Source organism: Amblyomma americanum, chromosome 6, assembly GCF_052857255.1.
Source record: "Amblyomma americanum isolate KBUSLIRL-KWMA chromosome 6, ASM5285725v1, whole genome shotgun sequence".
Lineage (NCBI taxonomy): Eukaryota > Metazoa > Arthropoda > Arachnida > Ixodida > Ixodidae > Amblyomma > Amblyomma americanum.
In genome coordinates, this window is record NC_135502.1 from 174,243,789 (window position 1) to 174,271,165 (window position 27,377).

The 27,377-nt window shown below is 47.2% G+C and overlaps 1 protein-coding gene across 6 annotated transcripts in view; it reads right to left on the reverse strand.

Moving 5' to 3' along the window:
- Window positions 1-27,377, reverse strand: part of rhea (Talin_middle and talin-RS domain-containing protein rhea) — a 411,461-nt gene that overhangs the window by 43,290 nt on the left and 340,794 nt on the right. For 3 of the 6 annotated variants that reach the window (XR_013306466.1, XR_013306465.1, XR_013306467.1), the window contains 3 exons: window positions 10,840-11,973; window positions 3,526-3,711; window positions 1,780-1,884 (listed from right to left, as the gene is read on the reverse strand). Coding sequence is in view for 3 of the 6 variants with exons in the window: in XM_077628096.1 (XP_077484222.1) it covers window positions 1,780-1,884; window positions 3,526-3,711; window positions 10,840-10,956 (408 nt within the window). In the remaining 3 variants the exon portion in view is untranslated. The remainder of the gene's footprint in view (window positions 1-1,779; window positions 1,885-3,525; window positions 3,712-10,839; window positions 11,974-27,377) is intronic. The other 3 variants (XM_077628096.1, XM_077628098.1, XM_077628097.1) reach the window with 1 other exon arrangement.

Consider the following 27,377-nt stretch of genomic DNA (forward strand, 5'->3'; position numbering starts at 1 on the left):
GCTTGGCTGCAGCATTGAGACACTAGAAACCGTGGTTTATTGATGGCGGCCGCTAGTAAACCTTGCAGTGGCTTTTTTCTGGCCAAAGATGCTTTTAATTTCTCTCGCTGCTTGTTAAAACAGTGATTTTTGTACACGGGCCCAGCCTGCGCATTACTGTGCCATTAATTTTCACTGCAACTTGCCTGCACTGTCACTGTGGAAGATGTAGCGTAGCGGTCAGTAACATGTTTTTTATGTGTCTGGGTTGCGGCAGTCCCTACCGAGTCCTTGCTTTCACTGAGGTGCATAATGCCATTTACATAAGCTTAAGGCTAGTGCTTACCTTAAGGAAAATACTGCAAACTCACTGATGCTGAAAAAAAGGCATTATGGCAGTATTTGTAGAACCGGAGTGGTAGCTACAGAAGCAATCACATAAGAAAAGCTCCAGCAGTTTGATGGTGGGTGCTACAGTGAAAGATCGTTAATTCGAACCTCATTAATTTGAATTTCTGGATAATTCGAACTGTACAAATTGGTTCGTCCAAGCTCCTTAAGGAGCAGTCTGTGTAAAACAGCCCATTAATTCGAACCTGAATGGGTTGCACTACTGATAATTCGAACTATGCGTCGCGGCGCCTGGGAAGTCTACGCACGTGGCGAATCCAGGAGGAATGCTCATGCGAGGCTGCGGTGCACCTTTTGAGATTTTTTTTTTTCCCTCTATATTTGGAGGAGATGTAGAGAGGGGAAAAATGGCACGCAAGGTCACTGGTGAGGTATGATTCTGGGTAAACGGGTGAGGACCAGAGTCACACGTCACAGCATCTCCACCCCTCCAGATCTAAAACCACATGGTCGTGCGGGAAACTGCGACTTGCGCGAAACAAACAACTTGAAGTTCTCGCTGTAGTTTGCTGAGAGTCTTTGTCTCAGTTTTTCAGTGCCCTTTGTGTGAAGTTCCATGCAATTAGCTGCAGCCATAGCAGTCAACTTATGCGGTTTGCCCTGAAGTATTGATTTAAATGTCAGTTTGGAGTAATTACTGCAACAAAATGCTTCAAGAGGAGACTGAAACCATGAGTGAAGTCGACGCCGGTGTGTTACTGAAACAGGATATTGCTAAAAAGCATGCTCAGTGGTTTGGGAGTTTGAGATTCGGGGTTGGAAGGCTGGAAAATCGGGAACATACGTGCGGCTGTACTGCCGACTTTCACTTTTTGACCTAAGCATTAGTGCAACCTACGTGACTAGCAAGTGTGGTAAAGCTTCAAACATTTGACACAGAATTTAAAATCATATTTCTCATCACACATAGTGGCTTCCTTGTGACAATGACAAAAATTACTTGTCGTCGATGGGGTTGAATTTGAGAAGACTAGTGGATCTTTCTGAATGCACACAATGCACAATACTGAATGCACCTAACACCACCCTTGCACAGGAAAAGTTTAGACCCTCTCGCACCTATGTTAGTGGGCGCAAGCTTTTACGCAATAAAGTTTTAGAGTTGCTGCACAAACAAACAGTGTCTTACATGTAGGACGTAGGCATACTAGAGTTAAAGCACCAAGTGCCAATGCGCGCTGAAAGAACGCCAAAACAATGCTAAGGGGCCAAGACTAGAACATCCAGAAACAGCTTGGCCTCAATGAGGGCAGACTCTGGATGATAAGTGGAAATACAGGTGCTGAGAAGATAAACCATGTTCCACTTGTCGACGAGCTTTATTAATTTTAACCACAGTTTGCATTTCGCTATGAAGCAGAGTTTAAAAAAACCCTGCCACTGGCTCACCTCAAGCACCAGCTGTAGCAGCTCCCTGTAACGTACGGCACACTCGCGGCCAGAGCTGAGCACTCGCAACTTGAGTTCTTGGGTCTCAGCCAGGCACGATGCAGACTGCACACCAAGTAAAGCAAATCAGTGGGCTGCTGCCACACCTTGCAGAAATTTTGCAATGGGAAAAACTCACCGCATGGTTACCCAGTGTGTAACGTGAATTCAGTCACAGCAGTCGATTACAATCTGTTTTATTCTTTGGTACAGTCTGCATGATGTAACTATGCTGTCACTCATGACGTCACTGCATGCTGAACAATCACTGTGGCGCGGTGCATCTGCCTCACTTTTCTTCCCGCTTTCCTCTTCGCACACCTTTGTGTTACGCTGATGCCGTTGGACCTTGAAACATGCCCTTAACAGCTGTCGCTCTAAGAGTAATATCATCCATGTGCGAGCAGTGCATCTACCGCAGCTGGAGCCTTTTTTTGGCAACTACAATGCAAGGGCCAGCCATGTAGCTTGGAACGTGACTTGCAGAGAGGGTGGAAGCTGTGCGAGAACACTCTTATGGTTCTTATGGCATCACAACTGAGGCCCTCATCACTAAGCCATTGAGCAGATAAGGGTGGGGAAATGCAGGGCTACACCTATGAAGGAGGCCGACAGCCAAGGGAAGCACAGGGGAACGTTTCTGTTCCTTAGAGCAAAAGTCATAATCTGGAAAATGCAGGTACGTGGCGAAACCTCTGAAGTATTTGGGATATGGCGGAAATAAACGAGACTTTGCATGACCTTGGCCAATCTGCAGATAGTAAATAAATATTGCCCCGACCGGGTTTCGAACCCACGGTGGTGCAAATCGATCAGCTTCGCTGGCCACTGCACGAGAGCACTATGCTATCGCCTTAGCCCATCACGCCTCGTGTTAAACTGCAACACTCTCTCGCGCTGTGCATTGCACGTCATCATTGCACATCAACTTCCATCTGTGCGCAAGTCACGAAAGGAAAGGAAATGCACTTTCAATCGCGCTTTCAGGACTGTGGCGTTGGGGTCCACTTGCAAAAACCTGCTTTTGCACAGTATTTCGTGGTTGGCAATGCTAAACCGCCAGCAATTTTTTTTAATCGCATGCCGATTCTTCAGCTATCGAGACATAACAACATCAGAAACCCACTGATATCAGCCTGTCATGATATCGAATCTAACACCCCTGGAAGAAGTGAAGCATGTAAATATTTTCAAAATTTTGAATCGTTTGCAAATAGTGCTTGCCATTTCATTTGATTCACACCAGCCTTTTACTGTTTAAGTTTTTTAGTTAGTCGAATGCTTAAAAATGATGAATCACTCACTTGAAACCTTCCAATTCATCTGCATTTGTGGCTTATTAGAGTGTTTCTGAACACATCACCAGTAAACTGTGCCCATTAGCTACACATGAAAAAAAAAATAATAATTTATTTTCATTGTCGTTGCTTTTTGGCCCTGAGCTCTGATCTCTTTGCAGTTCCCCTTTTATTATTAGTGCTGTTCAGCCTACACCTGCTATGGCTGCCCTATCCTATCTTTCTCCTTAATCCCATCGCCCTACTTGCCTCCATACCACACCAGAATGGCCATTACGTGAACAGATCACTCTCACTTCTCGTAATGTGGTTTTTTGCATGCTGTTGCTCTTCACCTGAACCTTTCCCTTGGTTGTGGCCTCGTCGGTGAGGATAAACCTTCAGGAGATAATCGTCATGAGGTGCTTACCTTGGTGACCGACAGGAGGTCAAAGATGGCCTTGCGACCCATGTTGGCTGCTACAATGATGTCACCCTGCTGGCCACTGTTGCCTGCAGCCACTGCCTTGGCTGTGGCCAGCGTTACCGGCTGCGTGGCACGCAACAGGTCTTCGGGGCTGGCCTGCCGCAAGGGTGGCTCACTCGAGTCAAATGCCTGCACACCAGTGGAAACAATGCGAGCTAACCTCAGAACTGAACGAATTTATGCTTCATGTAACTGTAGTTTCAAAATCATTACTGCAAGCAAAATGATGAGATTTACGATGAGATCCGGTGAAACAAGTGGCAACCTCTCCTTCTGCTGCTGTCACGTTTCTTGCACCCTGCACTTGCTCATTCGTACATTGCGCTATAAAAACTGTTCCCATGCATAAGTTTTTACCATGATTGGAGGGTCATTACTTCTTACAAGCATTTGACCCAGCCATATAATGGCCACAGTTGCTTATGCACTGATGATTGCACTATCACTAACTTACAAACCATTCAGCCAATCAAATGACTTGGCACAAAATCATCAGAATCCATTGTGTCAAAAGAGCACGGTGAGTTGCCGGGCATTCTACATGATGAAAATTCAACACTCTGTTCACATGGAAGTGGTCCCTTTAAGGGGGGATGCTAGGCTGAAGAGTCAACTTTTAAGCTACTGCACCAATTACGATAAAATTTTCAGGGATGGTGTACCTTCTTCTTGTTAGACTATATAAAAATTTCAGCTTCCTAGCTCAGACAGAAAAAAAGTTATAGCTCTCATATTGAGCAGTCAGGTGTGTCAGCTTAGGAAAATTATCATTTCAAAAATAATAGAGATATACTAATAGTTTGTGATTAGATATCTTCTAGATGGTTTATAGTTCAAAATGAGGTCATTCGCATGTTTTTTTATACCTCATCTGTAAAAATGACATCACTCTAAAAATGAAGTGCATTTTTTTGTTGTTATTACATGCCAAACATCTGAAAACATTTTGTGTTTAAAAATATTTAGCAACCTAAAAAGTACCTTATCTTGTTCCAGAGAAAATTTCAGTCGAGAAACCACCTTGAAAGCAGCTTTTGGAGATGCAGTTTGGAAATGATAGTTTTCCAAACGGTTTCGTTTTCCCAGAAAATGCAAACTGAGAAAAATGAGTTCAAAGATTTCAGAACGTGCTATTTTATTTTGAGGTAAAATAAAACTAATCAAAATGCCCTGTTCCATCGGGCCCTCCTCTTCAACATGATGCTGCTCTGTGACAAATGCTTCAAGCCTTCTTTTCTTTTTTTTCAGCTTTAGAGGGGTCCATCACCCTCGTCTTCGCTTGTGAAATACTTTGCTTCATCGTCTGGACTCCGTGTTCTAGTTCCAGCTTGTCAAATACTCTCTTGATGCCTTGTGCACCCTGATTAAATTCTAATAGAGCCCAGGCTGCTGTAGTCTCCACGGTTCTTAGTGATGCAAATTCGGCCTTCGGGTGATGAACCATCATCGGAGCTTGAAAGGTTCGCTTCGATCGCCGGCAGCAGGCTTGGGCCTGGTGAACACACAAGCAGACGCTCACTTGCTGGTGGTCGCACAGTGCCATGTAGGATCCTCGCTTTCAAGGTGCGTTTTCACTTCTTGAAGCTTCTCCGTGTCGAAGCCTTCAGAGCGAGCATATTCCGGTCACACCACCGGCCACCCGCCGCTGTTCTCAATAAACTCACAGAAGGAAGAAAAGGTAAGAAGCGTCGAACACAACCAGAGCGGGAGCGACTCTGAATGGGGCAAAAACAGCGTTGGTTGGTCACGTGGTATATTTCCACCAATCCGAGCTCATGTTTCAGTTTGCCAGCCACTCTGCAGTTGCTGCGTCCAGAAATATGCCTTTTTTTAAAATTTTTTCACTGCTGCCTTGCTTATTCTCGATACAAGATCTTCCGCGACGAAAAATCGCGAAAAACAAACTTTATAACGTGGGCATTCACTTCTCGATCGTTTGGTTTTTTTGCCCACACTGCAGCCACGTCTTGAGAAGAACGTTCATAGACGCCTTCGACGGCCTACCACCGCCTCGTGAAAATAACTAATTTTCTTCTTTTCTACTGCTCACATAAAAACCAATCTTGGTGAGGACATTCTTCATTAAACCGGCAATCCAAAACAACTCAAACTTAAAAACGACATTTTCTTCCAAAAATAAGTATTTTAGCCCCGCATCCCCCCTTAACTACACCAGCATTAGGATGCTGTTTTCGTGCCCATTCGGATGCAAGGAATAACAAGTGCGAGCTGTCATGCCTCCATCAGTGGACTTGGTGCCATAAGGCAAGCAGCTGGCACCACTTGCCCGCACACGACTTGCTTCTTTATAAGCTCGGAAACCTTGACACTGATCCTTCCATCTTAAGCTGGCTAAATGTTTCTGTTAGAGGCTTTCATTCTTCTACTGTTCCTGTAGCGTCAGGTGTACCGCAGGGTTCTGTCTCGGGGCCGTTATTGTTCCTAATTTGCATTAGCAACAGTCGACTCCCAATAACTCAAAGCCACTTAATTAGAATTTTAACTAGAAGTGTAGAGTTGGTCCCATCATTTTTGCATGTAATCCTATAGAAAAAAAATAGCTCGACAATTGGAAATTGAAAGCCCACAGTATCGTGTAATTAAAAGTTATTTTTCAGCCAAGAAGCTTGAGGTGACTGTTATTTTTTGATAGAATGTGCAATTTCTCAAATGCCACGGCAGCTCTGTGCTGGTGTCATTGCCATAGCAGCAATCTGCAGCACCACCGTTTTTGAAGCGGTGAGATTACTCTTTGCTACAGCTGCGTTCGTAGCCTGCAGCGCTGCATACTAGGAACGGCGAAATTGTACGAGATTAGGCAGCGTGCGTTGAGGTGAGGTAGGTCAGCCCGCCGCATCACTTTCCTTGAGTGTCTTTGTTGCAGTGTCAGCAGCGCATTGGCTTGTTTGTTCCGCACATGATTCCATGCTTTGGATTTCGACTGTAGTCGCGATGCTCATAAGCATGGCAACTCATGGCTCTACCGCACGCTCGACCTGAGATGAAAGTCGAGATTTTGAAAGAAGTAGAAAAGGGAGGAACCGCCAAGCAAGACATTGCATGGAAGTACGGGATCAAGCCAATCACGCTTTTCAACTTCATAAAAAACAAGCGCTCAATGCTGGATGCTTTTGAGCATGACCAGTTCAAGATGGCTTATGGTTTTACGGGTTTAACATCCCGAAGCGACTCGGGCTATGACGGATGTCACAGTGGAGGGCTCCGGATAATTTCGACCATCTGGTGTTTATTAACGTACACTGACAATGCACAGTACATGGGCCTCTAGCATTTCTCCTCCATTGAAATGCGACCACCGCAGCCGGGATCGAACCCGTATCTTCCGGGTCAGCGGCTGAGCACCATAACCACTGTGCCAGCACCGTTGCGACAGTGCAAGATGTCTTCTCGGAGCAAGTGCCCACTGGCGCCTGCTGGTATGGATCAGGGAAGCGTGGAGCAACAGACTTCCTCTCAGTGGTGATGTTGCTGTGAAAGCCCGATTGCTTGCAGCAATGTTGGGGACCAATCACTGCTTCCTCTGGCGGATGGCTGACAAGCTTTAAAAGACTGTCATGACCTGGTTTCTCAAGAGCGTGTGTGGAGAAAAGACATTGGTAAATCAGGAAACATGCGCAACATAGAAGGAAGAAAAGCTGCATGAATATCTAAATGAATTCAAACCAGAAGACATCTTTAACACAGATGATGCTGCGTTTTTCTATCACCTGCTACCAGACAAGAACCTGACTTTTAAGGACAATGACCGCGCTGGAAGAAAACTCAGCAAGGAGAGGGTGTCGGTGCTGATCACAGCAAACATGACTAGCACAGAACGAAGTCACCTGCTTGTGATTGGTAAAGCCACCAAGCGAAGATGTTTCAAAGGAGTGAAAACACTTCATGTGGATTATACGCCAAACAAGAAGGAGTGGAGGACGTCCAAAATTTTCAAGAGTTGAATAATCAAAGTAGATTGCAGGTTTTTTTCCTCAAACTGCAAACTGTTGTTTCTTGTGGACAAATGCAGTACACACCAGCCTTGAGTGCTATACGCCTGGCATTCTTGCCTGCAAACACATCTGTTTTGCAGCCGATTAACCAGGGCATCAGCAAGAATGTTAAGGTCCGATACAGGCAGCATCTCCTCGAGTCCATGATTTTGTGTATGGATAACTCCTCAAAATACGAAGTGAATCTATTGAGTGCCTTTTACATGCTAGCAGGAGCATGGGATCACGTCAGCAAGACACCACCGCCCATTGCTTCAGGACATGAGGTTTTGTGATAACTACTTCAGAAAATGCCTCTGCTATATCATCGAAAGAAGCGTGACCAAGTGAGCCTGAGCGCAGTTCTCGGTGATGTACATTTTGAAGATTACAACGCCATAGATGCTGCAGTGAAAATGGCCAATGTGCTGATGAACAGCGAGATTCTGGAGATTGTTCGGCCCCACGATGAACCAAGCCAGGAAAGTGATATTGATGACAACATTAAAAACAAGCTGGAACTGATGTCTGCTGACGCGGCTGTGAACCTTGCTCTCGCAAAGCACTTTTTTGCAGCTGAAGGTAACATGGAAGAAACGTAAGATGCATTTTGTGCTTTGTGCTTAACTAGAAGTTCATTTAATTTGAAGTATTTTTGCAGTCCCCGTGAACTTCATATTAACGAAAATCTATTGTATCTTCCGACTGTGTTGAGAATTCATTCATTCAACCAAATGAACAAGCAGGCTTCTGTAAAGGATACTTGACTATAGACCATGTTCACACTATCAATCAGGTGATAGAGAAATATGCAGTATATAACCTACCCCTATATATAGCCTGCATAGATTGCGAGAAAGCATTTGACTAAGTGGATCTCAGCAGTCTTGCAGGCATTGAGGAATCGGGGTTTAAAAATACTGGAAGATATCTATAAAGGCTGCACAGCTACCGTAGTCCTCCATAAAATCAGCAATTCAGCAATAAAATTTCGATAAAAACGGGTGTCAGGCAGAGAAAGACAATCTCGCCAATGCTATTCACTACCTGTTTACAGGATGTATTCAGAGGCCTGGACTGGGAACAGTTGGGGATAAGAGCTAATGAACAACACCTTAATAATCTGTGGTTCGATGATGACATTGCCTTACTAAGCCACTCAGGAGAGGAACTTCAAACCAACCATGATTAATGAGTAAGACAAGCAGAGCAGAACAGTAGGTCTAAAAATTAATATGCAAAAAACCAAAGCAATGTTCAAAGTCTCGGAAGGGAACCGCAGTTTACAATTGGTAGCGAAGTGCTGGAAGTGGTAAAGGAATAGTATACTCAATCAATCAATAATTTTATTTCGTCCTCACAAAAAGATTAGCGAAGGATGAGGAGGGCTCGAAGAAAAAGTGGAAGTTTCCACTTGACGAGCTTCGAGCCCCCTAAGGCAGTTAAGGCACTTAAGGCAGTTAGTGACTGCAGATCCAAATCACAAGAGGGAAATAACTGGAAGGATAAGAATGGGGTGGAGAGCATATGGCCAGTTCTCTCAGATCATGAAGGGCAATTTATTAATATGCCTCAAGAGAAAAGTATACAACAGCTGTATCTTACCTGTACTCACCTACAGGGCGGAAACATAGATGCTAACGAAAAGGGTTCAGCTTAAGTTAAGGACAGCGCAGCAAGCTATGGAAAGAGAAATGGTAGGTGTACCATTAAGAGACCGGAAGCGGGCAGAGTGGGTGAGGGAACAAACGCGGGTTAATGACATCCTAGTCGAAATCAAGAGGAGGAAATGGGCTTGGGCAGGGCATGTAATGCGAAGGCAGGATAACCGCTGGTCCTTAAGAGTAATGGAGTGGATTCTAAGAGAAGGGAAGCGTAGCAGGGGGTGGCAGAAAGTCAGGTGGGTGGATGAGATTAAGAAGCTTGCGGGGATAGGGTGGCTACAGCTGGCACAGGACAGGGTCAGTGGGCATAGTCAGGCTGATGATGATGATGATCTTCCTACTATTATTTCTTCCAGTATGAAATCATTTGCTGACTGTGTTCTACACCATGTTAACACCAACCATTATGATAATGTTATCTTGCAAGCTGCCCTTAACATTTCTTTCTGGTGCATGGACTGGCATATGGGCCTTACCGTTAACTAATATAGATACATGCACATTTTCTAGTGTACTGACTGTATTGAACCTGACCACTACATGCTTGCTAACTCACTGCTGACATAAGTGGATCATGATGATGAATTTTTATGATGCAAGGGCATCTGTGGCCAAAGAGTGCAGTGCCATGGCACAAAGTTTTTTTTCTTCTACTCAGGGTGAGGTCAAAGACCCCAAGCATTTCACCCTAAATAAGCCGAGCGCCAGACCAAGGGAAAGCTTGTACCAATTGCATCACCGGTGGGTACCTGGCGGCACCGCATGTGAGGCGGATGGTCAAACGACTAGGCCACCACTGCAGTTGACTGCTGACATAAGTTTAGTCATACAAATGCCTTGTAGTCCATATAACATGAAGACTGCTGGAGCATGCACACAGAAGATATTAGATAAAACACTAATCACACGCACGGTTTAATGCACCGTTTCTTTTCATCTGCAAGTGTTCTTATAAAACGGCAACTTTAAAAAGCATTAATAAGACTGAAACTCGAGTATGCTTAGTTTGTCTGAGACCCCGGCCATGTAACACTTTCTAACAGCCTTGAATCAGTCCGGTATTGGGCCACTTACTTTTACACTTTCAAACCACTCATGCAGTGCCAGCATATCTGCATGAAAAGAAGTCGTGAGCTGCCAAATCTTGCTTTGCGCTGTAAGTGACTCTGCCTAACCGTTTCACAAAATTTATTGCTGCATTCCATTGCTTAAGGAGCACCTGTATTTCAAGCCATCTTACATTTCACCCCACACTGATCATAATTTGAAAGTGTGTATATCATTGTGTTGCACAAATACTGTAGCTAAAATAATTCATTTGTTCTGCATGCTTTAAATTAATGCAACCACCTCCCTGCCTCCATTAAAGCAATCTCATCTGTTCCTGCACTTCTCTTTGTAATGTGTCCAAGCCTTGAGGGTACAGACAAATAAAAGTAAATCAGTAAACCCTTCACCATGCTGCACACAATGGCAGCATGCACAACACTTAACCATTTATTTCATGATCATATACCGATTTCTTTGGCTAGGTGAAAGGGAACAAAAGTACTGCACGATCCAAGTGGGTTCTTAGAAGACAGTGCACAAGGTTGGCTCACCCGAACTTCCTGCGAGATGGCCTCGACAGTGGACTCAAGGGCTCGTGTGCCGCGGGCATGCTCATCCTCCACGGCCCGTACTGTCTTCAGCAATGAGGTCACGTTGGTCACCATCACCTGGGCGACAAGACATGGGCCGGCTGTGCATTGTGCTACACACACATTAGTGCCTAACTGCACATGCACCACGCTGCGCCTTCAGAGCCAGCCAAGCACTGCACCTGTTCTCAAGACAAGAAAGCCAACAATGCAGTTAACACTAAGACTAGTTTGCTGCCATGAAACAAATTTGTCACTCCAGAAATAAATTTCACATTTATGCCCCCAACACAGTGAAAATGCTTAGATTTCAGCCTCTGCACAGCCAGGAAAAGGAACAGAGTGCAACCTGAGGTACACTGACATATGTATGCTCACTGTCACCAAGGTCTGTGCGCACAACCTACGATGGGAAGCCGAAATGTTGGCCGGATGCACGAAAGGCCAGAACAGAGAGAATGCCCCTGTGGATTGCATTGCTCAGAGCAGTGAGGTGGTGCGCCCAAGTGCTAGGAAACAGGATCATTTCAGGAGCCACGCTCTCCCTCAAAACCAGAGTGCAGTACACAACTAAGCGGATACACATGTCAGGCTATGTTAAGAGACGCACAAGGAGACAGAGGCATATCTCTGGACAGGCAGCACACAAGAGACTACGCTCCCATTCTGGAACACCACCCTAGCTAAGGGGCCACATGTAACTGGTGGATGCAGCTTCACTCAAACAATAACTCGTATGACTTGAGCAACCACAGCAAAGGGTGTGGGTTAGAAAGCCAACCAACAAGGGAGTTGAGTTAGTGGACACACTGAGCAGGCAGCAAAACTTCAAGGGTGACCTTTTGAGTGAGTGCTGCTCCGACGGCCCCGCAGTAGTGGCTGGCGCCGTGCATACGACCCAAGGGCCTGTCTGCTATCGATGTGGGGAATCGCAATACTGTTTGTCTTTCTCTCGCCAACAGAAAAAGAAAATAAAGCCAAGCAACTCGTTTATTCCTCCTCTCGCCACTACGCGTCCCTCTCGAGTGAGAGCAAGCAGATTAGCTCCTCTTCCTGATCGGAGGCCAGCCCATCCGTGTCCGTGGTGTCCGCCACCTGCCGGAAGCAGAGTGAGCCGGCCTCAGCCAACCATCCTTCTTTCATGCATGCCCAAAGTGTCAAATGAGGCATCAGAAACTAGAAGCTTGTCCTATCTTCCTGTTACGCGCTCTATGTGCAAGCGGCTGTGATCAAAAACTGTGCATAACACTGTATGCACACACAAGCCCAGACTAGCAAATAAACATTGTTTCTCTTCACAGCGCATTTATATGGAAAGGACGGAAAGGTGCATGTGCACTGCACAGACAAAATAAAGAAACAAGCCAAAATATTTTGTGTTTTTTTTGTTGCAATTTTTGCTTCCCTGCACAATGTGCATCTGTCCTTTTTGTTCTTTCTGTATAATTTCTCCGTTAAGTGAAATAATGTTCAGTTCGTAGTCTGCACTTGTGTGTTACTTCTCCTGCTGCCGTGTGTGTGTCCAGTTTGACTGCGTGCAGTTTTTCATCAAGGATCTATACCAACTCGCCCGTCTAAGCCAAATAGACTGCCTGCCAACTTCAACAATTTGGACCAGAGCTTCAGATCCTCAGACTCAGTCTGCACAAGTGGTTCCAAACAACATCCTTGATAACGCCGGCATGGCATGTTTGCTTGTTCATTCGCTGCAGCCTGTGCATCGTCAGGGCCGGTACACACTCTCACGAGGGTCTGCTTCTTGCAATTGTCACATTCATGCCCTGGGTGCCACAGAGGCGCTCGCAGCAGTTCCCCCAATGCTGCCAAGCAATTTGTGAATGCCACGGTTCATAAGCTGCAGGAATGAGTCCTCCATGGCATAGCAGTGCCATCACACGCAACGAGCTCTGTGCACACCGCGATTCCTGCTTCCTTCCCACACACTAATTTGTCCTTGCAATAAATTCCCAGCCTTATGTAAGCAACACAGCACAATGTGGCATCCTATCACTGACAGATGATAACAGCAGGTGAATAAACTAACCATGAAGCTTCCACCAAAACATGTTGTTTCCAACGACACTTTTCTAGCATATAGACACAACTCTCTTTCTTCCGTCAACCGGCAATGTGCCTGCACTTTAAGCCAGTCATTCTCTAACTCTTCTTCCCTCCCCTGACTAGCCTCTGAGAAGGCCACATGCTTTTCAGAGGTGGAGGAGTCAAAGCAGTACTTGCATATGTTCTCACAAATATCATACGCTCCCACATCTGCTGATGCTCTTGACACACTTGAACTGGCTTTAAAATAAAGGGACAAGACATAGGAACAATAATGACTATGCTGCTTATCTCGAAAGGTTTTAGTAATGACATTTTCATATTGTGAAAATTGTAAATTGTGTGTTTCAACATCCCAAAGCAACACATGGGCTACGAGGGATGCCGTAGTGGAGGGCTCCGGATAAAATCTGGACCACCTGGAGTTCTTCAACATGTGATGAAAATTGCAAAAAAAATTTGCAGTTGGCCAGCAATTCACATGGTCCACAAGTCAAGCTGTAAAACACACCTCAAATCAACGAGCACGTCTCTGCTAGCATGCATTGCTGCATGCTCCCTGTCGCCGCTCTGTGCTTGACCCAATTTCGGCACCGACAATAGACACCTCTCCTCCTGGCTTTTGAGCTTGGATATGTCCCATGACAATGACAGCTGGGCAGACTGAGGGAGAAGACAAGCAGGAAGTGGGTGCCTCTTCCTTCCACGGACAGTGGTGCTGGCAGTGGGCAAAGCCACTGTTGCATTACAAAGATGCTTGCACGCTTTTTTTCATTCGTGCTGTGCCAGTATAAGGGACTGCTTAGCATTGCAAATTTGAAGGTAAACAGAAAACTTAAATTTCAAAAATTCACAATCAGAGAACTTGAGGTCTCAGTAATATGCTTCATTCAAATCTATGTCCCAAAATTTTCCTCCACTTTTATAACTTTGAGTTAACGAGGATTTACTGCAGCTGTACATGCCGAAAATTGTTTCAAGCCATGTGTGATTTCGCGGAAGAAGTCTGGGGAACTTGTAGAGACTGTACTGTGGTGCCCTCATCACAAGTCTGACTCCTAGCTCTGGCTCAGAACCAGTCTTGCTGTTGAAATACTTATGCATAATGCCTGTCCTAGTGATCCTTCTGTGCGGTTGCTTTCCAGAGACGTGCAGTCAGAAGAGAAATGCGTCTGTTCATGTAAAGCAATTAAGGATCAAAGCTGTAATGCGTTCTCTGTCATTAAAGCTTTTGCAAAGGCACAAATGGCTAAAATGCATCAGGTTCAGTACGAGTGCACTTTTGCTATATTTCAGTTCTCAGCAGCACTAAAACTTCTCGTAATGATCACACATCAATGACCACAGGTTATGGAGCAAGTTTTTCAGTCTAAATGTGGACAAACCAATGACAGATATCTGTGCTGCCCAAGTATGGGAAGCTGGACAACTGGGACAACTAGCCAGGCTTCACACACTGAGGAGAGTGCTGCTTGGTTCATGTTTGACGAATACTGACACTTCTACCGTGTGTGCACCTCTTTCCTGCCTCAAGCGCTGCAACATCCTCACCGCCAGACTGAGAAAACATTTAGGCTTGATGAAACCCATGAAGGCAGGCGCAATTCTGGCTTTAGCATAACTTGGCAAAAAAGAAAGTGACGAAATAAAAGTTGTTAGGCTCATCTATTCTAAAAATTGTTCCAATGACTTTATGACTAGGATCAGCAAGAGAAGGGCACAATATTTTAACTCTCCTACTGTGGCATAGAATTAAAAACTCAGGCTTAATTCTGATTTATGAACACACCCAATGGCATCCCAATCAGCTTAGCTGTGTCACTCGCAACCACTAGCACCGCTGCAACTAATGTGTTCCAATTTTAATTTTTCCATGTGGATAAACAGGATGGCATTCTGTTAAGAGCTTGTGAAATAATTACAATGCTGATGTATCTTGAATGGAGAGGTTTGCTTGTGATGCTCTGTTTCTTGTGCTTTTCCTTTGTTGCTTGACTCACTGCTTGAATAAAACTACAATATCCCCCTCTTTCTTGAGCTTCAGGCATCTTGTGAAAAAAAAAAAAGAAGCTTACAACTCTTTTTTTCCTGCTGCACATCCTTGATTAAGTAAAATCGAAGGACATTCATGCAGTAACTTTGTGACATGCTGAGTGCCAAGTTGGCTCGATTGTTTCAGCTGTGAGCGTGCCGTGATGCCATCCTTCAAGAAGTACCGTAGTTACGATTTTAACGCGACATTTTTTCTGGGAATCATATTTTTCAGACCGCATCTCACGTTATATCGGGAGCCAAGGTAGGATTACATGCAATTTTTTTTGTCGCTGCTCAGCAAGATAGCTTTACCATCAGGCTCGTGAGTTGAAAGAAAAAACCAGCTTTTTGGCAGCCTTGGAGTTGTAGAACAAAGCATGAACAAAGCATGGTTTTATGGGGTTTAACATCCAACGCAACTCGGGCTATGAGGGACGCCGTAGTGGAGGGCTCCGGATAATTTCGATCACCTGGGGTTCTTAAGAGAGCACTGACATCGTACAGCACACGGGCCTCTAGCACTTCGCCTGCATCGAAATGCGACCACTGCGGTCAAGATGGAACCGCGTCTTTCGGGTCAGCCACAGCGGACAAAGCACGGAGAGGCTAAGAAAGTGGAAAGGAGAGGCAGGTGCGGTGGTTGAGAAAGAGAAGACAGGAAAGAACCGTGGGGTGTAGGAAAGGAGAAAACGAGGTGGATGACTGGGAAGGGCAAAATCTGTGGCACTGTGCAACAGCAGGCGACGGTGCCAGCAAGCATTGCAGTGACAACAGCTCTGGACATTGTGTTCGAAGACAATGATAAGAAACTGAATAGTGATGATCAATAGACCACACACAGGCACTTGTGTTCCAAAATTTTTGCATGCAGTGTCCTTTTCTTTCTTTCTTTTGTACTTTTGGCTATGGCTGTTCACGTTCCGAGCTAGCATTGTAATCGAAATAATTTTTTTTTTCTTGGTCTTAAGGGCAAAAATTGCCCCCTCGCGTTATGTTCACTGTCACGTTATTTACATTCAAATAACAAAACCACACGAAGTAAACATTCCAGAAATGTTATTTCCTTGAGACTAATACTTTACTATCAACCGAATATTCGAAATTCTTTAATATTCTTGTAGCCTAGGTTATGCACATTGTGCAACACATAAACTTAAGCGATATCTGCTGGTGTGTCCAGGTATATGCGATGCCGTACGCACAATTCACATGACACATGCTCAGACAAACTAACACCTATCACTGAACTTCATGACTTGTGCAATAAGCGTCATCTTCTTCTTCTTCATCATCATCAGCCTGACTACGCCCACTGCAGGGCAAAGGCCTCTACCATATCTCTCCAATTAACCCTGTCCTTTGCCAGCTGTGGCCACTTCATCCCCTGCAAACTTCTTAATCTCATCCGCCCACCTAAATTCCTGCCGCCCCCCTTCCCTTGGAATCCACTGTCACCCTTAGGGACCATCGAATATCTTGCCTTCACATTACATTCCTTTTCCAAGCCCATTTCTTCCTCTTGATTTCGACCAGGATGTCATTAAACTGCGTTTGTTCCCTCTCCCACTCTGCCCGCTTCCGGTCTCTTAACATTACACCTATCATTTTTCTTTGTATAGCTCACTGCTTTGTCCTCAGTTTAAGTTGAACCCTTTCCATCAGACTCCCATATTTCTGCCCCAGAGGTGAGTACTGGAAACACACAGCTGCTATACACTTTTCTCTTCACGGTTAAGCTGTCATTCTTGATCTGAGACTGCATGCCAAATGCAGTCTACCCCATTGTTATTCTAGTTACTTCACTATTGTGGTCCGGATCTACAGCCACTACCTGCCCTAAGTTGTGGGTACTGGTCCTCTTTGGTTTTCATTCCTGCGATATGGCTTGCCTAGTTAGTTACCTAAACTAACAAGGGAAGGTGCCGGTGTCACAACGGCATAAGCGCCATGAACAGCGTTATTGCTGTGCTCATGTGCAGGCGAGAGGACTCTCTCTTGGGCTCTGGAACTCGATGCGCGCTGACGTTCCGGCGTGGCGCTCTGCTCTTTACCAGCGAGGCGGGGCCTCGTGGGGGAGAACATTCGCCCGCATCTCGTCCTGTCCGGCCATGGAGTATCTGCCCTACCCTGGTGTGAGCGAACATTCGCTTATGACCTTGCTGGTGAGATGGACGACCTTGATTCCTAAGAAAATCTTATTGCTAGCTGGCGTTATTGTTGTTGCAGCCAGGGACCCCGGAAGGGGGGGGCCTCCCCTAACATTTTTCCAGAGGAAGCAGCCCCCCCCCCCCCCCCCCCCCCCCCCCCCCCCCAAGTCTCCAACTGCTTGCACTTGAATCAGAGTTCTGACAACTGAAACACTTCAGTTCTAGGATTCTCTTAATGCAAATCACAGTGGCACTGAGCTACTTTGCTTCGTAGCCAGATGTAAAGCATTTCGTATAACCAGTCATGTCCCAACAGAAGTCGACTGTCTGATATGACCATGATGAGTGGAATTAAAAAAAAACTATGCGCAAACTTTTTTAATGTAATTGATCACTCCTCATGCGTACACCTTCCAAATTCAATTCGTTTTATATTGCCATGAATCTTTTGCACCGTTTGTTCGTTCGCACTCAAAACCGCCAGCCGGCGGCTTAATCATTTTGTTTTGTAATGCGAGATGCGACCAGACTTAGCTCTATTGATCGTGGCCACGTGCAAATGCTTGCACATTTTTCCAGGTTGTTGTATTTGCTTTCGGTTCTTTATTCAGACGGTTCCTTGCCAGCTTTAAATTGAGATCTGGAAAAAAAAAAAAACAGCGCACTGTAAAACAAGGGCAGAGGGAGGTATAACGACACAACGCTGACTTCAACTTCAACTAGTTGAAGTCAGCGCTGTGTCGGTATATCTTCCTCTGTCCTTGTCTTAAGGTGCGCTGTTTTTTCTTTTCCTAATATGAACTATCAACTAGCCCGTTTAACCACTCCTTGCATTTAAACTGAGCGCGGCCAAGAACTGCAAACATTCATTTCGGTGATCACCGAGCACGTTTGTGGCTGTCGCCACCGCCGAGTCATTCAGTTCTTAGTGGGCGCGAGTCAACCCCTTAAACAGCTTCTTTTGGCAGCATTTTCGCTGTCTTCCTGACTGCCGGAGTGTCGTCACCACAACGTGACATCAACCTTTGAACATTGTAAAAAAAAATATATAAAATTTATTACGTAACTGAGCATTAAATAAATAACAAAATAAGCTCGAAGTCTTGCCCTGCTTGCAGCAATGAATGCCTTGTTTGTGTCAGCCAGGGTGCCAGAGCAAGGCCCGCTGTGGTTGGTGTGCGCATGGCAGCGCCTCGCGATCACGAGGTGGGGTGAGGGCAGTTTTGAACTGTGTCAGACGCGATTAAGCGGGGAAAACAATTTATCCACCCTATTGCAACCCCACAAAGCCCAACCCACGACTTCCAGCACCTCGCTACCAATTGTAGACTGCTGTTCCTTTCTGCCTGCAGAAATTCCAGGACTCTCATTTAATGCTTTCAAGAACCCACACAGACCTTGATATTAGTGCAAATACTGTACAAGTGACAATGAAGAAACAGCTGTAAAGCAGTGTGGTTAGGACCTTCTGACATGTGATTCATGCAGTTAGCTAATTACTGCACATATTACAGCTCATTCCAGTGCATAAGTTGCTTCCTTATACAAGCCACAGCTTGAAAGACAGCCATCTCTACGAGAAGCTTTGCATATAAACCACACTGTTGACAAAGATGCCGAAGATGAATAATCATAAACATTAAAAACATGTCAGAATATATTGTTGGTATATAGGAGATCAGTGCCTGTACAGAGACTTTTTTTACGCACACTGTGGTTTTTACCATCGCTCATGAATAACTAAAAAATAACCTACAAACAGTCAAAACATGCAAAACAAAATATGTATGTTAAAAAAATGCTGTACTGAAAATGTCAAAGCAGCAATTTTCTATTAGGAACAGGGGTGCCCAAGCATGCTTTACTATTGCATAGTTCGGTGCACCTGACCTTGCTCAAAGCAATCACTGGTAAGAAACGCCCATTCTAGCAGAGAACAAAGCAGCCTATTCAGCTTTGAACTGCACAGCCAAGTTCTGTGCAGTCTTGCCTCTACAAACAAACACTCTTTTACTTGCAACCCTCAAGCTGGTAAGCTCCAGACACCTTCCACTGTCAAGCAGTGTCAAGTATGCATCCACACCAGCTTTAACCACCTGGCATTCATCAGCACCTGCTTTCATGCTTTGCACTCGTGCATATCGAACCGGCGTCTTTGCCCTGGCTAACACACGGCCAGAGCCACTGAACCACTGGTGTGCAGCACCTTTCCTTTCTCTTTTTTACCAACATTGCCTGAGGAGTTTTTGCTATGAACAAGCATAGCCAGTCAAGCTCTTGTTCATAAATATGAACCTCCACGCCCCACCTGTCAGGCTTCCTGCACAAGATGCACAGATGAACAACAGTGCACAGTGACACACTTCCCTTATCTAGTGTTGGTGCCTGCTAAGACAAAAACTAAAAATGATGTCACCGATGCAACCAGGGTTGCAGTGTTTGAGAAAGAAGAGAAAGCAGTGAAAACGCAGTGAGAAGAGAAAAAAAGGGCCAACAGGCACAGAACTGTGCAGCTTGGAACACTAAGCAGTAAGGCAAGAAGCGGTGGCATAGTGGCTCCTACTGTGTGAAAGGCCATAGGTAGAACATGGAAGGCTTCCCAACGAACAATGCATAATTCTCTGTACTCAATGTGTGGAACCGAAAATTTTCTGCTACAGAAAATTAGAGGCACTGCCCATAGTGCCCCCCTCCCCCTTCCCCCTTTCATGCATTTCTAAATATTCTCTTTCTTCATCAATTTACACCCCTAGATATTTGTGCTTTTCTGCAAGTGATATTTTATGTCCCTGCATTGATACTGTTCCAGTTTCGTTATCGTTAAATATTGTAATGCCCAATTTTTCAAAACAGAACTCGAATCCAATGTTTACTGCTTCCTTCCCACAGAAGCCTAAGAGGATTGAAGCTCGCTCTGGCTATTTGCAAAAAGTACGACAACATCCATGTACACTAAGCCACGAAGACATTGGGATATTGTCGCGTAGCGAGCTTCGCAGGTTTCGTGCGCCAGTTTTTCCAACAAGCTGAATGTGTTCTTCTCCCCGCGGTGCGACTGTTGCTGTCTTTGTTCTCGCTGCTGTGCGGGGAGCCATTAGAGGGGCTCACACCCAGACATTTGCCAGAGTCGTTTTCTCTCTGGCTCTTTGTGAGCAGGCGTTGTGCTGCCCCCTCCCCGGCTTTGTTCGAATGTTTAGTTAGAGCAAAACGCACTGAGACGCACGGTTAGCTGCCTGCAGGAGGACAATGTCTCCCAAGGCCGTGTCCGAGACACCAGAGCAGGCGCGTGGACCCCCCGTGGTTTCCAGGAGAGTCGCGCGAAGTGATTGCTTCGGGCAGCAGACTGCCCTGCGGACCAGATGCGTCGGAGACGAGCCGCGAGGGCTGAGAGCACGGACGGCGGGTCGCGTGGTGCACCGACTGGGAGGTTTGCATTCCCTGTGTTTCGGATGTTGTTTTGTGTGTTTGTATCTGTGTGCCAAGCGGAGATGCGCGCGTCTTCGTGGAATTTGCGCGGTGCTCTCGAGTAAACAACCTCGTGGGCACCGGCGTGCTATTGGCTGCTTTCGTTTTAAAGAAATCGTTCTCATTGGCTTCGACAACCGCATTTCCAATTGGTTACTGAAAGTGTCCCCAGGATCCTGGGCAAACGTATTTAAGAGGGGGTTTTGGCGCGAGGAACGGCGGAGAGGAACGGCTGCGGTCCTGCTGCTCGGGACCTCTGCTCGGAAGCTGTTGCGCGCCCCTTGGTATGACTGACGGTGTTATTATTTACACTTAGAGCTTTGTATCAGTTTGTTGAGTTTAAATGATGTTTTGCACCCATTTTAAATAAACCAAGTTAATTCATGCTACCCGTCGGCACCTGCAGGTCAACTTCTTCGAGGCGGCGGAGCGACCGTTCCGTCCCGACGTACGCTTCGTTACAAGTGGTGGAGGTTGCGGGGTAGCGATGACCCCGCTCTACTGGAAATGCGCCCCAACCTTAGAAGTGAGCCAAGCCAGACGTCAGCAGACTTCGCTACAATGATGAGCCCTCAATCGAGATCGTCCAAAGCCCTGCCGGTATTCAAGGGAACCCCGGAGGAGTCCGCTGCGGAATGGCTGACCTGCTACGAACACGTCGCATCTTTGAACTGCTGGGACAGCGACACTAAGGTAAAGTTCCTTTACCTTGCTCTTGACGGGGACGCGAAGAAGTGGTACACAACGCAACTACTTACCGGTGCGCCAAGTTCGTGGAGTGATTGGGCGGCGAAGCTCAAGGCGTGCTTCAGCAGCCGCCACGGTGCGGAGATCGCCTATCTCCGGCTACAGAATCGAATGCAGCTTCCTACAGAATCCCCAGAGCAGTACTTCTATGATGTGATGCAGCTGTGCGCTAGGGTCGACCCAAAGATGCCGGAAGAAGACCGATTGCGTCATTTGCTGTGGGGCCTCCAACCAGCGACTATGGAGAAAATGATAATTTCCAACCCGACCACCTGCGCAGACTTCTTACAAATACTGCAGTGTCTCAGTCAGGCCACGCTGATGGGTCTTGCTTCTCGGCTGCTGCCGACCCCAGCGAGCACCACCTACCTGCCAACAGGTGCCTGGAATTCGAACATCCATGCAACACCCAACAGCGCTACCACCGAGCCTGTTCCTGCGCCTGGGCAGCCCCACCTACTTCCCACCTGCACTGCTGCATCCTACCGTCAGCAACAAAGACTCGAAGGTGAGCAAGATTTCAAGGCGATCGCCGCATCCCTTGAGTCATTATCCGGGCGCCTCAAGGCAATTGAAGAAGAAATATTTCGAAACCATGTGCCATGGCCGCCGAGATAGACGCGTGCCGACGACGGCCGACCGCGATGCCACTACTGTAACCGAAAACGCCACATTTCTCGACAGTGTCGCCAGCGATAGAGAGAAGAGGACCGCGAGCAAAGAAATGTACGCGACGAGCAAGCTCCCAACTTGGGAAACGGGAACGGCAGGGCCTAGGTGGTCAGCCCTGCCAACCTGTGTGCGTGATGAGCGAGAACCAGCTCCTCACAGTGCAAGTCGAGGCAAATAACTCGAAGGCCACCCTTATCATTGACACAGGTGCCTGCGTAAACATAATGTCTTCTAAATTCGCTGCTAAAATTTGTTCAGAAGTCAAACCAACTGAGAGCACCGCCTTCGTCAAAGGAATCGACGGAGACTTGTTGTAACCGGCGGGAGAAACAGAAGTACTACTCCGATTCGGATCAGCCAAATTCAGCGTAAAATTCATCGTTCTCAAGGACTGCCCGTACGAATTGTTGGGTGGGCTCCCATTTTGCTGGCAGGCGAACTTGCTCATTGACTTTCGCCAAAAAGAACTAAAGATCGGGAGCGACGTATACCGGCTGCAACTCGACGCTGGCGTGCAATCGCAGACAAACATCGTCACGGCACGAAGTGAGGACCAAATTCGCATCGAGCCTCGTACGGAAGCAATTCTGAGGGTACGCGTTCCGAGAAATGGAATTCAACTCGTCGAGCCGAACTCAACCCTTAGGAGTGGACTGCAGGTGGCGCGGACCGTAATGAACGTGGTCGGTGGAATTGGAATTGTCCGTGTTGCTAATCCTACCTTGTCGCCGATAGTGGTGCATCGCGAGACGAAAATTGGCTGGGCCACATCCCTACATGAGGCGCAACTCGGACTCGCCGTGCCGCACGACCCCTCCACGACGGGGGACTTCGACATCAAGACTGGGCCACACCTGACGCCATCTGAGAGGGGTGAGCTGTTGTCCCTTATTCAGAAATTCAGTCATCTGTTTACCGGTGAGCACAACCCTATTCAACGCACTCACGTAGCGGAGCATACTATCGACACGGCAAATTCGACACCCATTCGTCAGCACCCGTACCGCCACTCACCGTTCGAGAGAAAAGCAATTCAAACGCAAGTAGAGGAAATGCTTCAGGGTGGAGTGATCAGAGAGTCGCACAGCCCCTGGTCATCGCCAGTCGTTCTCGTAAAGAAGCCGCAGGGAGGTTGGCGTTTCTGCGTCGATTTCCGAAGAGTTAACGCGGTGACCAAGAAAGATGTGCACCCACTGCCGCGGATCGATGACATCCTGGATCTGCTGCAAGGGTCTCGATATTTCACAACACTCGACCTCACCTCAGGCTATTGGCAGGTAGGAATCCGCGAAGAGGACAAGCCGAAGACAGCATCTGCATGCGGCTCTGGTCTATACGAGTTTAATGCCGTTCCTTTCGGCCTCTGCAGCGCCCCCGTGACCTTCCAGAGGATAATAAACAAAGTTTTGAGCGGCCTTCTCTGGAGGGTGTGTCTGGCTTACTTGGATGACATTGTCATTTTTTCAAAGACCATGGAAAAGCACCTAGAGGACTTGGAGAGGGTGCTAAGCGCTCTAGATGAAGCCAACCTGCGTCTGAAACCTGAAAAATGTAGCTTTGCTCACGATGAAATTAGATATCTCGGGCACGTGCTGACTGGCGGCAACATCAGACCAGATAGAGAAAATAGCCGCGATTGAAAAGCTCCAAGCTCCGAAAAACAAGAAAGGTGTACAGAGTTTCCTGGGAATCTGCAATTATTATAGGCGTTTCATCAAAGACTTCTCCCTAATCTCCCGACCTTTGACTAATCCGACAAGAAAAAATGTTTCTTTTGAGTGGGACACGGCATGCGAGGCGGCAATGCAGACGCTCAAAGAAAAACTTACTACAGCACCAGTTCTGCATCAATTCCAGCCAGGCAAGCCTATCGAAATCCATACGGATGCCTCCGACTATGGTATTGGTGCCGTGCTGGTGTAGAGAGACGACGGTATGGAACATGTCATCGCATACGCCAGTCGTCATCTCAACAACGCCGAGGCTAATTACAGCACAACAGAAAAGGAATGTCTGGCTGTTGTGTACGCCTGTAAGCAGTTCCGGCCGTACATCTTTGGAAGCAACTTCACCGTGGTCACCGACCAGGCCAGCCTCGCATGGCTGATGCACGTCAAAAATCCGAACGGACGCCTCATGCGATGGTCCCTGCTATTACAGGAGTTCGACATGACCCTAAAACACCGCCCCGGTTTGAAGAACGCAAATGCCGACACCCTTTCTTGCCTGCCACACGAGCCGGCACCGGTTAGTGAAGTCAACTTTACACCGCTGCTTGTGCTGGGTCGCGTGGATATAGGTGGGAAGCAGAGGGAAGACCCTTGGATGAAAGAGATGATACAACATCTCAAGAACCCGAATTCACCCGTTGCCAGAACACTGAAAAGAACGGCCCGGTGCTTTCGGATAATCGATGGTGTATTGCACAGGCGGGCAAAGGGATACCAGGAAGACTACGATGCACTGGTCGTACCAAAAAGTATGTGGACTGAGGTATTAAGGAGCTGCCACGACGATCTCACGGCAGGCCACCTCGGAGTCAAGCGCACATGGGAGAAGGTACGCAGGCGCTACTTCTGGCCTAAGATGTTCGCACAGGTGACAAACTATGTGCTCTCTTGCCCCGACTGCCAGACGCGGAAAGCCCTACCTGGCAGACCAATCGGATTTCTCCAGCCTATTCCGCCGGTGGGACGGCCATTTCAGCAAGTGGGAATGGATTTCTTGGGGCCGTTTACAAGGAGTCACTCCGGGAACCGCTACATCCTCGTGATGACCGATTACCACACAAAGTGGGTTGAAGCAGTAGCATGCCCGGCAGCCACAGCTGCTGAAGCCGCGCAGGGCTTTGTGCGAGAGATCGTCCTACGCCACGGACCGCATCATTACGGACCGCGGACATCACTTTGTCGCTTCCGTAATTGAGGAGATATTTAAAGCCATGGCTACGGACCACGCCAAAACAACAGCGTACCACCCACAAACCAACGGCTTGTGCGAACGTTTCAACCGCACGCTCGCCGACATGCTCAGCATGTATGTCTCCTCTCACCACCGGGACTGGGACGAATTCCTGCCTTATGTCCTTTTCGCCTATAATTCATCGCAGCACGAAACGACAGGCTTTTCTCCATTTTACCTTCTGCACGGACAAGAGCCAACACTTCCTGTTGAGGTAGCCCTGGGATCCACACAGACTGACGGAGGCGGAATGGATGCTCACAAAGTTTTACACCGGCTCCGCCGGACGCGCGAGGTAGTATCTCAGCGCGAGAAGGAGCAGCAGCAAAAGAACAAAAAAGCGTACGATTCCAGGCGACACGAAGCTGTATTCTACCCTGGAGACCTCGTGTACCTAAGGACGCCTTCTCGAGCGAAAGGAAAGACCACCAAACTGCTCCACCGGTACCACGGGCCGTTCCGTCTGCTTCGGAAAGTATCCGAGAACAACTGGGAGGTCGTCGATCGCACCGGCTGCAAGCGAGACGTCGTTAATGTTGAACGTCTGAAGCTCTGCCACACTCGTGTTAGTTCCGATGAGGACGCCGACGACGAGTCAGCAAACAGTGATTGTGGTGTGGATGGTGTGCATGAGTTAGGAGGCAGTGTTCGTGTCTCCGCGAAGCCGAAAGGGGCAGTGGCGTCGACAGTGACGATCAACGATCACGAAACCTCCGGTGAAAGTGCGACTGAGGCATACTCCTACTCCGAGTCGGCACATAAGAGTAGCCATGCGGGGCCTCAAACTGAGACCAAAGCAGTGAGGACCGATTACGATAGTGAGACTGAGATATACTACAGTGTGGACGAAAGTGCGGATTAATCACCTATGACTGTTCTCCAGAACTCATTTTTTTGTGTGCTTTGTGTGAACGTGTACATGTGAACGTTTTGAGTGTGCCATGTAGCATTTGACTGCATTGCCAATATTTTCATGCTTGTACGTATTTCTCTCTATCTTCCTGCCTGTAATTTGTTTGACCTGATATTAAGTTACTCCCATCTCCGTGCCTTGTTTTAGTATTCCGCACGTATTTTATTGGGTTTAGTATTGTTTTACCTTCGTGTCAAGCTGACCCAATTCCATTTTCGAACTCTGTACTGAGTTAGTGGCATCATTTCGTTGTGTTTAATTTCTATAGACGGAACTGTAATCGAGTGGGACACTCTTTTTTCGTAGGAGGGAGGTGTCGCGTAGCGAGCTTCGCAGGTTTCGTGCGCCAGTTTTTCCAACAAGCTGAATGTGTTCTTCTCCCCGCGGTGCAACTGTTGCTGTCTTTGTGCTCGCTGCTGTGCGGGGAGCCATTAGAGGGGCTCACACCCCGACATTTGCCAGAGTCGTTTTCTCTCTGGCTCTTTGTGAGCAGGCGTTGTGCGGCCCCCTCCCCGGCTTTGTTCGAATGCTTAGTTAGAGTAAAACGCACTGAGACGCACGGTTAGCTGCCTGTAGGGGGACAATGTCTCCCAAGGCCGTGTCCGAGACACCAGAGCGGGCGCGCGGACCCCCCGTGGTTTCCAGGAGAGTAGCGCGAAGTGATTGCTTCGGGCAGCAGACTGCCCGGCGGACCAGATGCGTCGGAGACGAGCCGCGAGGGCTGAGAGCACGGACGGCGGGTCGCGTGGTGCACCGACTGGGAGGTTTGCATTCCCTGTGTTTCGGATGTTGTTTTGTGTGTTTGTATCTGTGTGCCAAGCGGAGATGCGCGCGTCTTCGTGGAATTTGCGCGGTGCTCTCGAGTAAACAACCTCGTGGGCACCGGTGTGCTATTGGCTGCTTTCGTTTGAAAGAAATCGTTCTCATTGGCTTCGACAACCGCATTTCCGATTGGTTACTGAAAGTGTCCCCAGGATCCTGGGCAAACGTATTTAAGAGGGGGTTTTGGCGCGAGGAACGGCGGAGAGGAACGGCTGCGGTCCTGCTGCTCGGGACCTCTGCTCGGAAGATGTTGCGCGCCTTTTGGTATGACTGACGGCGTTATTATTTACACTTAGAGCTTTGTATCAGTTTGTTGAGTTTAAATGATGTTTTGCATCCATTTTATATAAACCAAGTTAATTCATGCTACCCGTCGGCACCTGCGGGTCAACTTCTTCGAGGCGGCGGAGCGACCGTTCCGTCCCGACGTACGCTTCGTTACAATATAGTCAGTCCTTGTTGATTACACGCCAAATAAAATGAAACCAATCTCTGTTCCTCTCTAGCATGCATTCCATCCTTGCTGTAAACTCATGACCAACAATGGTAACAAGGGCTACCCCTGTCATAAACACATGTTTGTGCTTACCTCTATTTATTCCTTGCCAGTTTATTTACCTTCTAACAGTAGGCATGTGCAAACAGCGGTTTTCTGGCTCAAAGCGAGTTAAAAAAAA